Below are 16,451 nucleotides of genomic sequence, written 5' to 3' on the forward strand. Positions count from 1 at the left end.
TTTATTTTCGTATGCTTGCAGTGTCACGTCTCGGCGTGTACGTGCAGAGTAAAGAGTTGCGAAAGGAAAATACAGGAAGCTGTGCGCAAAATCTAGAAAATTGTTCACAACATGCGAACGTAATAGCCCATGCCTGAAACTGTGCATTTATCAGTGCGACCACCACTTTTATTAGCAATAAATCACTTTGTTCTCGCGTTTCTCATCGCACGAAATCGTTTCGAACTGAGTATTTCAATGTCTGCAACTGCGTACGTAAACGGCGCACCTGTGAAGCCCCTTGTGTATGTATTTGATAATCACACACGGGTGTGACATTCTTTTGAGACGCTCCTGTCATGTTCGCTTTAAGCGGGTGTTGTAACATACCAACCCATTATCATCAAAATTTGACCATCCTGAATCTCTCACCTCGTTCGAGGAGCCAAGGAAGAGGCCCTTCAACCGTTAAAAGCGACCATATTAAGAAAACACCTGATAAAACCTCGGGAAAGATCAGAGAGTGTCATTCGTAGTTGTAAATTTAAGTGTGATAGTTACCAGATGAAAGGAAAGTAACATATTGTGGCAGAAAAATTAACTCGGCACTGGTGGAGACCAAATGCACAACCTGGGCGTGCGAAAGGTGTGGGTTTGAATTTCGATCTCCCAGTGATTACAGAAATTTTGATGAATCACTTGAAAGGAAGAAATTATATTAGACGGCATTTGTACTCTCGTGTTCGATCAATTTGGAGCAAGATTAAGTAGACCACATCTTGCTTAATTTATTCTCATTTCTGTTTGTGGTTTCTCCGCACGTGACTCCTACTCGCTGTTAGTACTTCTCTCTTTTTTTAATCTCAACGTTATCGAAAAAGCTCGTTTGTGATCGGAGCAACAGAAATATTCCGCCGCATTAATCATTCTCGTTTAACATGTGCGCAAGATTGGGCGTTACGACACGACACTGCGATACCGCAGTGAGCGAGAATCACAGCAAAAAAAAAAAAAAAGACCTCCCCCCACCCCCAACAAAAAAAAGTAAAAAGGAAAAAGTTCACCGTGACGCCCTCTCATTTCTTTCCGAAAGATATTCTCGTTCGCCTGAATGCCACCGCTGATCCAGTTGTTTTTTTTCTTCCCTCCACTCGCAACAGTTGGAACGTACGCCCGTAACGGCATAAGGGCGCGAAACGTGTGGGCTGGCCCGACGTTGCGGATGTGGGCCTCGTTTCAAGGCCCAACCGTGGGCCGCGCTCCACGGCCGCGTACTGGTAGAATCGCCCAATTCCCACTCCCGTCTGCACTGCTCCGATTCGCCCGCCTGTGACGTTGGCTGCCCTGCGTAGCTAGCGAGACGCAAGGCCACGCCGAACTCCTACGCGGCACGCAGTAGGCTCTCCCACAGTACATCGGTGGTGGATACGTGCCGCGCCGCCGCCGTCAGAATGGCGCTTACGCAGAGTGCACCGTGCGAGCGACAGCGCGTACAACGCGTCTAGCGACTGAGAACCGCCTATTCGAACCGTTTCACTTGTTCGATCGTCTGCATTCTGCTTCTGCGCGTTATCGAGGCTTCTAATTAGCGTCGGCCAATTACGTTAGCGACTAGCCTTGGCCCCTACGGAGAATTGGTTCGTGGGAGTGTAAAATTGTAGGATGAAAGTGAGAGCCAATGAAAGCCTTCCCTGACCACGCAGACCTAACACTTATAGACACAGTGACTTTGTGAAGAGGAGAAGGAAAGAAGTAGAGAGAGAGAAAGTAGACCTGACTGTCTGGGCAACACGGGATAGCTTCAATGTATAGCTTTTGAGGACCCAGTTAGCAGCCCCCCCCCCCTTTTTTTTTGCGCTGACGTTTGCGACGAGGCTGGGAAAAGAAAACGATTGCTTTCGGTGGTCATTAAAGGTCACTCCTTACTTGGGAGTTGGTCTGTCTCATTTCACCGTGTACTTTTCTCCGAAGCCCATGCGTGCGTGGTTTGTGCTTCCGTGCACGAAAGTTATAAGCCCTTACAAAGAAAGAAAGAAAGAAAGAAAGGAAGAAAGAAAGGAAGAAAGAAAGAAAGAAAAAATTGCCCGCAGCTTCCCTCGGGGGAACACTGAGGAGGATGCGGAGCATATAATTGGTTAACGGGGTGTTAAAGTGCGGCTTACTTGGGTCGATGGCTAAATTGGTTAACGTGGTTGTGAAATGGGGTGTTAAATGAGTGAACACGTACGGCACGTATGCGAAAGGGCGGTGTTTTATTTATTGCGACGAACTTTGAGGATGATGGCTTTGTGGTCGGTAAAGTAAAGAGTGAGTACAAACCAACGGACGAGCGGCAACTGAGCGAGCGAGCGCCGACCTTGAGTATATATACAGCGCGACGGCGCATGCGCTGTCAGCTGTCGAATGTTCTCGAAGGAGAAGCGCGCGCGCGGCACAGATGGCGACGGCGCGACGGCGCATGCGCTGTCAGCTGTCGAATGTTCTCGAAGGAGAAGCGCGCGCGGCACAGATGGTGGGCGACGGCGCGACGGCGCATGCGCGCGCGTCAGCTGTCGAATGTTCGAGAAGCGGTGCGGACGGCGCGGACGGCGCACTACAAAGCGCGAGTATAAGATGCTTCCGCATCTAATAAGAAATGAAGTAAAGTATCTTCTGCGTATCTGTGTGTGGGTGTCCACACACACACACACACACACACACACACACACACACACACACACACACACACACACACACACACACACACACACACGCACACGCACACGCACACGCACACGCACACACACACGCACACACACACACACACACACACACACACACACACGCACGCACGCGCACACACGCGCACACACACACACACACACAAAAGTCTTTGCTCACAGGATATTTCTTTCGAACGCCTTTGCTCACAGCACCACATTTTATAGCAAAAAATAAACAACACACAAGCGGCTGTAAAATAGGCAACAAGGCATAGACTACGAAGTGTGATTGTGCAAATATAATGATCTTGACGAGAAAGAAGTACAAAGTGAACAATGAAGTAAGACTCCATATTTATATTTGCATATACCTAGGTACACTCTTGTCCTAAGGCTCGTCGCTTACGATATCTTTATAATGTACGCCCTATACTGAATCGAACAAATGTTTTGCTTTTTCATGAATGTACAACTACATGGAGCAATGAACATGGAGCGTGCGGTGATTTATAAAACTTGCCGTTCCTTCGTGGAAACAGCAAGAAGCGACAGTGGCGCAAGTTCACCTTATTGATTCGTCGAATCCATTATAGAAAAGTCGCATTAGAAATTCGCAGCCAGTACCTCGTTAAAACTTTTGCGCTGCCTGCGATTAGACCACGTAGTAAGCCGTGCTTACATTGTGCACCCTCATTAGACAGAAGTTTCGGGTATTCGGATTCTATAAGACGTCAGCGCGAGCGCCACTCGGCGAGCATAATTTTTGACTCCGCGAGTCTCGTATTGTATCTATGCGTATAAATTGGGGCAGATACCACGTACCTTGGGAATCGATGTTATAGGAAGCATGCGCATGTAAGCTGACTGTGTTGCACTTTTTTATTGAGGGATACGTTACGAAGTTGTACTAGAAATATGTACATATGCATGCAAAGACGTACGTTAAACAGCCGCATAAGTTTAGTCGATGTAACATTTCCGACAGGGTAGTGGAATACGATAGACAATCCACGTTTCACATTCAACCAATCCGTCCCGGCGTTTGACATCACTCTCATTGCATGTTCTCGCCACCTTCAACTTTCCTTTCAACTGCTGCGTAGATACGAACTAGCTTGTTCTTGGAGGAAAATACTATAAGTTAATCTCAAGAAGACTTTACACATTTTTCATGCGGTGAGAAAAAGCATGCCCATATGGAATACTAACGACTGGCCTATCATTACTGTTAGCCTCCCTCATAGCGTCACCCATCCCCAACTTTTTTAACTTCCTCAATACTCGTTCAATGAGGACGGGCAATGCGTTGCAGGGATAATTGAACTGTTCTAGTCGATTGATTTGATTGGAGGCTCACGGTAAGAATATAGGCCAGCCGTTAGTATTCCATATGTGCATGCTTTATCTCACCCCATGAAAAAAGTGGGGAGTTGTTTTGGGATTTGCTTAGTATTTTCCGTCAAGAACAAGCTAGGCCGTATCTGGCAGTAATTGAAAGGAAAGTTGAAGGTGCAAAGACGATAAAATGGAATGAGCGATGTCAAACACCGGGATATATTCGTTTAGTGGGAAAAGTGGGTAGTCTATCGTATTCCACGATGATGTGGTAAGTGTTACATCGGCCAAACCGGTCGCGGTTGAAGTAGTCGATCAGTGGACCACAGAAATTGTCTTAAAGGGCAGCCTTCGCCTAAGTTCTGCCTGCATTGTAAAGATTGTGGATGTCATGCTTTACTAAATGAAATGGAAGTTTTGTCAAGAGTGAGAGATAGTACCACGGGAGAGATCGTCGAGGCCTTTTTCGTATACGTAAGTCCGGTGACGTATATGTGGCGAGGCCATCGGTGAACCTTCATAAACTCGAGACAGATTATCTAACCACCAACTTCTAATCATAACCACGTGTCTTTGCCTTCCCTTTATACGTGTGTTTTTTTTTTCTGGAAATAAACTTCGGATGTTAGTGTGCACCTATCTGTGTTCTCTTTCCTTTTTGTCAGTTTTTTTTTTTGCGCAAAATGCCATCCACAAATTTTTGCTGTTAGCGTATTATCTCGTTGTAATGTTCGCGTAAAACACTGGGTATGGTCTCATTTTCTTTAACGCACCTGCAGGCAATACGGCGTAGCCACCTTCTTTTTCATGAATTGAATGTACAGAGCGAATAGCTGGCCAAGACCGGAGAGGGGAGCCAAGTACACAATATGGAGCTTTTTAATAATATTATGAGGGGTCACAAAACCAAGAAGTGATTAGGAGAGACGCCGTAGTGGAGGGCTCCGGAAATTTCGACCGCCTGGTGTTCTTTAACGAGCACTGACGATTTCCAGTACACGAACCTCTACCATTGCAGCTCCATCGAAATGCCACTGCCAAACCCGAGATGAAACCTGCGACCTTCGGATTAGCAGCCGACGTGGGCAATATGTAGCTTGTTAAAATATATAGTTGATAGGAAGAATAAAAAGCCGCAATATCAGATAACTTATTGAATAATCGGTATTAGAAGCCATACATAGCAAAAATTATTTATAAAATCTTAGATTATTAACCACGAGATAAACGGAAGTTTTATTGATTGATATATACTAGAAAAACGGAATCTACAGGTGTACAAATACGCTAACCATATGCAGGTCACCTTTGTTCTAGACCGAATATTCGGGGTTGCGGCTAAAAACTTGCCAGGGGCGCTTTGCGTCAGCCTTTGTCAAATTACCGCCCCCATATACTCCTTATCTTATCTCCCACAAATCTTACGCCTCCTTCGGAATCGCTTAATGCCATTCCTATATTCACTGCCAGTGCAGCCTCCATTCAAGCGATGGCGCCACCGCTCTGAAAGGGCATCTCTCGAGTCTCGCTGCGTTCCGTAGACGCAAGCGCCCTTGAGTTTCGACCGGTCCCAGGCCCGTAACACTCTCCCCCCCCCCCCCCCCCCGCTGCATCCCGTCCTCCTCGCCCTCTCTAACAGTCCCGCTTTTGGTTCGCGTGGTCGCACCGCCGTTGGTGCTCCCACCGGCTGCTCCGGCCGCTCGCTGCGTCTTCCGAGAGGGAGCAGCCAGCAGTTGACTCGCCGGACGGCCAGCTGGCGTGTGGCGCGCTCTTGAGCTGCCGCTCCTCTTGTCCACGGCGTGCGCTTGCGGTCGCCGGTGCTCACCGTGCGCGCGTTTGCTTGTTGGTCAGTGGGTTTATTACAAGGTGACTCCGTTCCGTGTGCCATGAGCTTCGGCCTGCCGGGTGGTTTTCGCGAGTTGTCACTGTTGTCCACCGGAATTTGACGCTACCGCGTAGCCACATCGTTTGTTTGTGTGTGTGTGTATCATCGCCAACGTTCGAGTGTTCCGACGCGAAAAAAAAAAAAAATGGAGTGTAGACGCCGTTCTACCGTGACGGTTCTGCTTGCGGTGGTCGCGTGCATCTGCGGATACGCCAACGGCTCCTCGGCTGTTGAAGGTGAGTTCCAATGTGTGCAGCTTCGAGTTCACTTCTTGCGCAAATGTGCGCGGTACTGATCGGCACGATGTCATGCTACGAAATTATTTTATGATTTATTATCCTACGCAATCTTCTACATCTCACAGACAAGCCATTTCAATGTCCACTGTGTTTCCGTGTATGGTCCTTATCGCGAACGGCCTATTATGTCATGCCTGCGGGTACAAAAACTGTACGGTATCACTGGCTTAATTGGACTTGCACTTTCAAAGAGCGTCACAACTGTTAGTTGTTTCGCCATGCACCAGACGCGTGAGTGACGCACTATGTGAAATGTGGTATCAAAAAAGGTGCACGCTTCGCCTAGATGCCGATAAGAACTAATGTAACATGTCCTGATGGTCTTACTGGAACCGGTTATATACCGATGGACGAATTGAGGCTGCAGAATGGTTTCAAGCACACGCAGTAGGGCACGCACTGGCCTATTTTTAGCCGGCTGACCAGGGGTCATTATTGTCTCCGGTACTTGTTCTCGTGTTTGGAGTCGTTGGAGGCGCATCTTGTCGTCTCGCACGGCTGCCCAACATTGAGAGCTTGTTTAAAGTGTCAGATTATGTAGAAGTGGATCCTTAACTTTACCGTAAGCATTTTACCTAACCTGTTTACAAAACGAAACAGGTAATGAGACTTGAACTAAACGATTGTCACGCAAAAAAAGAAAAAAAAAAGGCGGGGGGAAGCCACGTGTTTCCAAACGATGCCACTTTTTGGTTTGCATGACATGGTCATAAAGCTCTTGCTCTTTAATGATTAACAGTGTTAACGGAATGGCGATTCAACTTAGAGACCTGTTACGCAAGCGCAAGTGGCAGGCTATGTTTACCTGGTTAATCAGTACCTAGAAGGAAGACCTTTCGAACGGTCCGGAAATTCGTTTAATGCGGAGTTGATGTGTCAAGGGTCAGCTTCATGGGTGGGCTAGAAGGGTGATGTGGGATCAATAATGTTTAGGTAAGAGTAAGATACGCCCTCATTGTTGGTCTCATCTGTTTGCTTTCTGAAGGGGCTTCGGTGTCTATATACCGCACTTCAAAAACAGTGTTATATATGTCAGGAAAATCGCCGGCAACTTTCCAGACTAAGCTTGGTTGTCGAGTGCAGACCTATTTCTTACTCATTTTCATTCCAACGGCAAGTTGAACACAGAAAACATCATGAATTGTTTTAGGAATCTTCCTTCACTCTAGTTATTGGTGCGCTTTTTATAATCAGAAACGGAAGAATACAGGTGACGTTCTGATACTCCACGTCCATTGTGCAGGACTGGCGAATAATTTGCACACATGAAACGTTAGGTAGTACTACGTGATTGGCTATGCCACGAAGCTTGTGTCAGACGCCTCCTTGTACACGTCACACACTGCCTAGGTGGCGCTGCGAAAAACGCCGTCACCAGCGCCCTCATCACCGCGCTGAACATAACTGGGTAGTCCAAAGTGAGCCACCCGCAAGATAACGCACATAGGCCCACCTCTTTTGTTAATCTTGAGGCGTGGTTTCCTGAAAACAAAGGACCAGACAAGCTTCTCCACAAAGCAAAACAAGCAAAAGTAATACCTGTATTCAAAAAAAGAGACCGAAAAGTTTTTTTTCTAATTATCGCCCTATAACAATCCTCCCACTCTTCAGTAAGGTAATTGAAAAGCTCATTGTGAATCGCCTAATAGACTACCTAACAACATTTAACCTTTTGTCACATAAGCAGTTTGGTTTTCGTGCTGAGTTTTCTACCGAATTAGCACTGATTAAACTAACAGATAGCATAAAACAGTCGATTGATAAGGGGCTCTGGGCAGGGGCGTTTTTTTATAGATTTAACTAAAGCCTTCGACACTATAAACCACTCTATTTTGTATGCTAAACTTAATTTCTTGGGAATCTGTGGGCCTACTTTAGCCCTTTTACAAAGCTACCTCGCTAACAGAACCCAGGTTGTCAATTATGGCGGTCTTTTATCCTCATCAATAATAACTAACCAGGGAGTCTCACAAGGCCTAATTCTGGGACCTCTCATGTTTTTTATCTACATTAGCGACTTACCATCATCACTTAACTCATCTGACGGCATCCTTTATGCTGACGATACTGTGATATTTTCTAGTGACAAAGATCTTAACAATCTACTAGCAAAATTAAACACTGATGTCGCGAAAATTGTTTCATGGTGCAAAAATAACTTATTGAAAATCAACCCTGTTAAAACAACTTTTCTGTTATTTTACTCGTTCCAAAAAAGCGTTACGATTTCACCCGAAATATACATTGATAACTGCGTCATCACCCCATCAAAGTTCACTACTTTTCTAGGTGTCACATTAAACCCTCAACTCAAATATAACATTCACGTGAATTCTGTCATCAAGAAGACTGCTTTTGGCATCCGCATACTCATTCGCACAAGGCATTGTTTTCAGCAACACGTTTTAAAATCACTTTACTATGCTTTCATTAATAGTCACCTAACCTACTGCATTTTATCCTGGGCCAATACCTACGCCACACACCTAACATCTCTCATTCACCTTCAGAAAAGAGCAGTCCGAATTATCACACATAGTTCCTACACAGCATCAGCAGCCCCCCTCTTTAGCACTCTCGAAATTCTGCCGTTCATTTCCACCTTTCAACTCAAACTTCGAATTTTATTATTCATAATTAGAGTCGGTGACATTCCCACTGACATACTTCTCCTCACACATCTCCACAATACTAATAACACACGGTTTTCTGCAAATAGTAACTTTATGCTTCCAAAAGTAAGCACTAACTACGGCAAAATGACATCCTTGTTTTCTGCAATTTCTTTATGGAACTCTCTACCATCAATTATTAAATCAAGCCCCTCATTACATTGTTTCCGGCGGCATCTAAAACAATTCTTACTAACAACATGCGACACCTGAATATATATATATATATATATATATATATATATATATATATATATATGCATTTGTGTGTACGTGTATAGGTTCTGAAGTGACACTGTATTAGTTAGTCATATGTATGTGTTGTGTTATAGTCATTTAATATAATTAGTTATCTCCTGTTTTATCACTTAGATGTAAATATCTTGAACTACCATTAGTTTCAATAATATTCATTACGTTCATTTTGTTTTATTCGCTTGCTGCTTTTTCCTTAGTTGCCTATCTTTGTTCTATATTTTTATACATGAATTCACAGGAGGTCCCCCTGACAGTTTTTACTTTGGGACCTCCTTCTGTATTATATCAACTTCTTACTTGCACTGTATTGTACTGAATAAACTGTATTGTACTGTACTGTACCGAAGAAAAAAAAACAAGCAGCCCTAAGAACACGAACAAACACGAACTGAGAAACACCACAGGAGGACGACGAACCGCTCTTATTCCGGTGATGCTCAGGCGAAACACATGCCGGCCATTTAGGACAGGCGTACCCCGCCTGTTGCAGCACCACCCCCCACCAGCGGCCGTCCTCGTGTGCGTTTCTTCGTTCGTGTTTGTTTTAATGGTGTTCACAGTGATCTGTAGTAATGAGCTTTAACCTATTCATTTCTAAGTCTTCTTGATAGTCAGTTAGTAGTCATTGCCATTGTGTCTAATGAAAAAAAAGAGAGTCCTTCAGTTGCCCTTATTTGGTTCATTGAAGAAGACTACCTGTGATTTCTAGGCTTTCGACGCGCTGGGCTCGAAGATGCACCGATTCCGGGTGCTCTAAGAAGGACCCGTTGCGGCCTCTGTTTACACTTCCCCTCCGGGACTGCTGACCTTTGGCCATCACCGCAGTCACGCTGCGAGGCCGGCGTTACAGCGACCGCCGCCGAGGGAAAGCGAGCTAACGAATGTGCGAGTCCTGGTCAAACGAACCGCCCGCCGTTAGTTCGCACTGAGTGGACCCGCGAACACAGCGAGTTGCAGCTGCGAGGGAGTGAATGAGAGAGAGAGAGACGATGGGGACTAGGTCAGCGGCGGCGTCTAACGGCACCGAGGGCCACCGCTAGAACCGAGTGGCTGCGCATGATGAAGACGGATGCAGCGCGCATGAACGACGTTCTCCAAGGAAAAGCCGAGCCGGAAAGGACCGCCTTTCTTCCATTTTCTTTCTTTCTTTCACTTCGTGCGCGCGTCGTCTAGCGAGTCATTTTTACGTGCGTTTCCGGGAGGATCTGTGCGGCTATTATGCAAGCGCCTTTTTAACGCCTATGCGCTGCGTCGCCGGCTGCGGCGCTGTGATGCGGACGTTGGAAGTGCAATAAGTCAGCGTGAAATCATTAGCAGTCTACCGTCACGCTTTTATTGCAACGTCGCTGTTCGAGCACTGTCCCCTTTTCACCATTATCGTCGCCATTATTATTAATAATATTATTATTATATCATTATTAGAATATACAAAAATTTTGAAATGCCGAGATTGAGTTTACTTTATAAATCTCATCGCGACGGCCACGTTTAGTTCGTATGAAAACCACGGTCGTTAGCGGACGCAATAAACGGCGGGTCTTATATTGTTAAAATAGCGTGCTAGGCTGAAATTATTGATAAGAGAAAATATCAGCCAATCCTGGCACTGTACGCATCCTTAACAAAGCTGGCTGGGCTAATCGCAACAATAAATTACAAGAAAAAGAAATCAATGGATACGCGGCGAACTAAATTGATCGGTAACTTTCACTGTGCAAAGCACTCCGCTAAATGCGTTTGTGGTCAGCAACTACCCACATTCACTGCGCCCTGCTACATAATGACATCACAGGTGTAAACATGCACCATTAGAAGAAATTATTTCAATTCCCCACCTTTTATTGCCGTGTACCTTTTAGTTTAGTAGCTCCAACTCGATGCCGTTTAACTTGAGTAAGAGGCTTTCTGTATGAGAAGCGTCAAAACAACATTTATTTATTAATTTATTTGCTAGGATCGTTCAGTAGTCCATTCTAAAGTGTGCATAAGCGCACTGTAAGATGCTTACGCCTCTTTCGTATAGCTTGATGACTCCGTATTCTATGCAGCCAGGGCTGTGTGCTCGGGAAATTATAAATGTTTACGTTGGCCGACAGCTCCTGTCAGTGCATGACTGGAATTCAGTTGCGTACAGCTGTCAGTGAACAACGCTATTCCCATTGCGTAACGCTTTGGAGTACGTTTTACTCGTATAGTTTCCTTCAAAAAGATCGGGGATGGGGCTGACGGGCCCGTTAACGTTTATGATTAATGAGCTGCTCGATAAACAACCGTTATCGACGCTCTGTCTCACATACGGTAAAATAGAAACATTGTGTAACTTCTTTTACTTCACTGTCTTCTTTTAAACCTTAGTCGAGATTTCGCAAGTGTTGTTGGGAAGCTATAGCTTAAAATAATGCATCGTGTGAATGAACTATAATTCAGCGTGATAAAATGCAGCAACACAAAACTCAACAAAAAATTGAATGGAGATAATAAGTAATTTACCGAGTTATTAATACTCAATTACTTGCGCTTAAAATTAGAAGCCAGTGCTTTTGACACTTCGTGACCGTTCGTTATACCCGATACCACCGTAACAATAGACTATAGCACTATCAAATTGCGTGAACACAGAATTTTTTTTTTCTATACGCGCAAGCACAACGTGTGATAAGTAGCTTAACGTTAGAACTTTGCATGAAGTTACAGCCAATCGTATGTTTGTTAACTGTATATTTTCCTGCGCTTTATTGCCTGTTTCATTCGGTTGTTCACCCTGTCTGTGCCTGCAATCTGCAGTCTGAATTAGGACTAATAATATTACGCACGAATGCAAACATTAGCCATAAGTAAGGTGATCGGCACAATTATCGGCATAATGGGGAACGTTGCTGGCGACCACTTTGAGGCACCCGTTTAATTAAAGTTTGGCTTAGCGACATGCCAAGGTCGGCCTTAGACCATGAACAGTCTGGGTATACTACTGCCGAGGTAACCCCCCCCCCCCCCACCCGCCACACACGCACAACCTTACTTTTAGTTATGCCGACATTACTACACGTTAAGGCCTTGCGTTGCTGGTAAACGTGCCAACAGGAGTATAAATGGGTGCTCTGTCAGCTAGAAAATACGTTCGAGATACGAGCTGCGACCGAACGCAAGGCGTCATTGACGACCGCTCGAGTGCATACTGGGAAGCACGACGTTGTCACAAGCAAGAGAAAGGAGACTGAGAGACCGCAGCTTTCGCAACTGCATTTCGCTAGCATCGGAAGCGTGTGTCATGTGCGGAGAATTTGGCACTCGCCGGTGGCGATCGGGTAGTCGGCTGATTGCGCATCGAATTCCTTATTGCATTATGAGTTATGGGTTCAACCCTTACTCGAACTTATTCCTACCTACTCTTGAATGATCAAAGGAAGAAAAAAAATTCACAGCATATATCCACGGAGTGAATGATCAGTGGGGCGAAGCTTCGCGGGCTCTTCGTCCATCCGTCCGTCCATCTCTCCCTCCGCCATCTTATCGAACTCCCATTAAAATAAACCCCACGCAACACGCTCCCACGCCATCCAGTGATCACTTCACGGATGGATGGATGGATGGGTATGGCTGTACCCTTTAGATCGGGACGTGGCTAGCGCCACCAAGCCGTAATACGTAATGAACCAAAAACTAGATTTATTTTTTTTTCTTTAAAAAGTGAGTTTGAGGATTCGTATTATGCAGTGAAGGGTTTAATTTTCACTCTTGCCTTGACTTTAGCCACCAATCAGATAACCTCCTTCTAGTTAAGTCTACCCGCTTAAAGTCTATTTTGCCCTCCCGGTTCCTAAACCCCAGAGCTTTGAAAAACTCTGCGCCATCATCCTGAACTATATGGTGAAGCCCTTTCCAGAACATTATCAAGTGTTCTGCAGTTTCTTCTTCCTCTCCACACGCACTGCATACTGTGTCTACCCCTTCGTATTTGGCCCGATATGTCTTGGTTCGCAGTACTCCCGTCCAGGCCTAAAACAGTAGAGTACCCCAAGTATTATCATAGATCCTTTCCTTGGAGATTTTCTGCTTAAAAGTTCGATAGATCTCTAGTGCGGACTTCTTAATCAGGCCGATTCTCCACATATCGGTCTCTGTTTCCTTCATTTTCTTCTTAACCGATAGTTCTTCTTGGTTTGGCCACCTGCTGTTTTCTAAGTATTTACCAGTAAATTTCCTGGTTCGCTTCCTCCATTTTGTATCGACATTTTTCATGTACAAGTAGCTGAAAACCTTCCTAGCCCAACGCTCCTCCCCCATTTCTCTCCATCGCTTCTCAAATTTTATCTTGCTGCTAGCTTCCCTGCCCTCAAATGATGTCCATCCCATATCACCTTGTACTCCCTGATTTGGTGTATTCCCGTGAGCTCCTAAACCAAGCCTACCTATTCCACGTTGCTTAATTTCTAATCTTGATTGAACTTCTGATCTCATGCACAAGACCACATTGCCGAACGTCAGCCCAGGAACCATGACCCCTTTCCATATTCCTCTCACAACATCATACCTATTGTAATTCCACAGTGCCCTATTTTTCATCACTGCTGCATTCCTGTTACGTTTAGTCATCAGGTATTTTTCGTGTTCCCTCAGGTACTCGGTCCCATTGCTTATCCATACGCCCAGATATTTGTATTTATCTGTTATCTCTAGCGTGACCTCCTGTATTCTAAGCTCACCACCTTCGTTGTCATTGAAAATAATGACTGCTGATTTTTCCTTACTGAATCTGAAATCTAACCTATCTCCCTCATTACCGCAGATGTCCATCAATCTCTGCAAATCTTCCTTGTTGTTGGCCATTAGCACTATATCATCTGCGTACATTAATGCTGGTAGTGCCTGATCAATGAGTTTTCCTTGTTTGACTAAAGAGAGGTTGAAGCCCAGTCCACTTCCCTCTAATTTGGCCTCTAATCCTTGTAGGTACATCATGAATAATAAGGGTGACGGGGGACACCCCTGCCTAAGCCCCCGTTTTACCTCTGCAGGCTTAGATACCTGTTTTTCCCACTTTATAACTACCTTGTTACCTTTATAGATATCCTTTAAAAGATTAGTGACGACATGTTCCACGCCTAGTGTGTCCAGTATTCCCCACAATTCCTCTTGAACCACGCTATCGTACGCTCCCTTGTTATCCAAAATTGCTAGCCACAGGGGCCTGTGTTCCTTTTCTGCTATTTGGATGCACTGCGTCAGTGAGAACAGATTGTCTTCCAACCTCCTGTGTTTCCGAAACCCATTCTGCAGTACCACCAGCACCCCCTCATCCTCTATCCATGCCTGCAGTCTTTCCTTTATAATCTGCATCACCAGCCTGTAGACCACTGATGTCACTGTTACAGGACGGTAGTTGTTTATGTCAGCTTTGGCCCCCTTTCCTTTATAAATCATGTTCATACTGCTAAGTTTCCATCCATCGGGAACTTCATCGATTATTATTTTGCTCACTGCCTCTCTCATAGCCTGCTTAGACTTTGGACCTAATGTCTTTATCAGCATAATTGGAAGGCAATCTGGGCCTGTTGATGTACTACTAGGAACCCTTTTCTCAGCCCTTTCCCACTCTCGTTGTGAAAATGGAGCCATTGCACCACTTGATGCGTCCTTGTCTATTGTGGTGCATAAAGTACTTCTTTGTTGAAAATTTTCTGTCACCCTTGTTCTTATATATTCAACGGCTTCGTCCCCTTCTAGCCTAGCACTTTGGCTGTAGTTAAACTCTGCTCTAGGCTCGTCTCATTTCTTAGGAAGTTTAGATGGTTCCAAAATTTCGCACCTGCCTTTCTATCGCTTTTATGTACTTCTGACAGCCACTGAGCTCCCTTTCTTCTAATCTTTTCATTGATCAGAAGGGATGCATCCCTTCTACAGCTTAGAAAGGTTTCCCATTTTACTTCAACATCTTCTGTCAGTTCACCCCGCTGCTTAGCATGTCTGTGTTCCTTAGAGGCTTCCTGACGTTTTGCTATGGCTCTCTTAACTTCCTCATCCCACCAACTTTTGGGTTTGTGTCTTCTTTTCCGGGGTGACTTGTCACGCGTCTTAGCAAGCTCTAGCTGAAAGAGTCTAATTAGATTCGTGTATGTCCACATTGTCTTATTATCCTCCGTGATTACTTTCTCAATTTGTTTAGTGGCTATTTCAATTTGCCTTTCTGGATAAAAAATTTCCTGTAGTTGCTCATCTTGTCTCCTTCCCACTTTCACTGCTCTTCCAAAACTTAGCTTGATACGTTTGTGATCACTACCCAGACTTCTGGAGCCACCTTCATCTATGTGCATTCCCCTGAGCTTATCATACATCCTATGTGACATCAGTGCATAATCTATCGTCGACTGCAGCCTTCCTACCTCCCATGTTATTTGCCCTTCACACTTCTCGGTACTGTTGCAAATGATCAAATCAAGCCTTCACACATATCCATGATCATTTTGCCGGTCGGGTCGGTATACCCATCTATATCTTCTATGTGCGCATTCATGTCTCCTATTATAATTATCTCGCCCTCTCTTCCTAACTCCTGAATGTCCTTTGATATACACTCTACCATTTCCTGGTTTTCCTCTCTGGCCTTTGCTCCCGTCCACAAGTACACGAAACCAAGGAGTGTCATTTGACCTGCCACTTTCCCTTTTAGCCATAAATGTTCCTTGCACTCCTGCTTGACCCTTTGCCAGTCTGTACTTTTATGAATGAATGCCCCACCACCCCCCTTTCTGCTGCCTTCTGTTCTATTACAATATTCCCACGTGTACTCCGGATTGTTCGGAGGCTGTTCCATGTCCCCGAGATGTGTTTCTACAAAACCGTATACCATCGGGCTCTCTTCCCTTAGATGTTCTTTTATCTCTTCTCACTTCAGCCTGTTGCTACCACGCTGCATGTTAATATACCCTATGTCTGAATTGGCTCGGCGCTTGTGGCTACGTCTATTTATGCCCCGGACTCTACCTATCTTAGATATTGGTGCCACTTTGCACGAAGGTTGCAACCTTCGTATTGCAACAGCGCAGCGCCTCCCAGTGAACATTGTGAGAAGTGCTGGCTACAACGGAGGAGAAACGAGTCACAGTGTAAGGAGCTTCGCCGCCTGAAAACAGCATTATTTCCCATTATTTTTCCAGATTTCGTGGTTTATCAGCTTCACACAGATATCTCATGTCGGCGTATCTATAGTTGTGAACTTAACCCGGCTGGTTTCCACATAAGACGGGAAGAAACAGGTACAGGACGGTGATATCAGCGCTCTGTCCATCGTTCTATCCCCGTACTGTATCAAGCGTTCGATCTG

General features: G+C 45.2%; 1 protein-coding gene across 2 annotated transcripts in view; it reads left to right on the forward strand.

Annotated features, from left to right (window-relative positions):
• Positions 1-5,674: 5,674 nt before the first annotated feature.
• Positions 5,675-16,451, forward strand: part of LOC142761655 (uncharacterized) — a 244,873-nt gene continuing 234,096 nt past the window's right edge. The window contains exon 1 of one of the 2 annotated variants that reach the window (XM_075892589.1): positions 5,675-6,137. In XM_075892589.1, coding sequence (XP_075748704.1) covers positions 6,047-6,137 — 91 coding nt within the window. In that variant the 5' untranslated portion in view covers positions 5,675-6,046. The remainder of the gene's footprint in view (positions 6,138-16,451) is intronic. The other variant, XM_075892590.1, reaches the window with a different exon arrangement.

Source organism: Rhipicephalus microplus, chromosome 4 (assembly GCF_043290135.1).
Source record: "Rhipicephalus microplus isolate Deutch F79 chromosome 4, USDA_Rmic, whole genome shotgun sequence".
Classification (NCBI taxonomy): domain Eukaryota; kingdom Metazoa; phylum Arthropoda; class Arachnida; order Ixodida; family Ixodidae; genus Rhipicephalus; species Rhipicephalus microplus.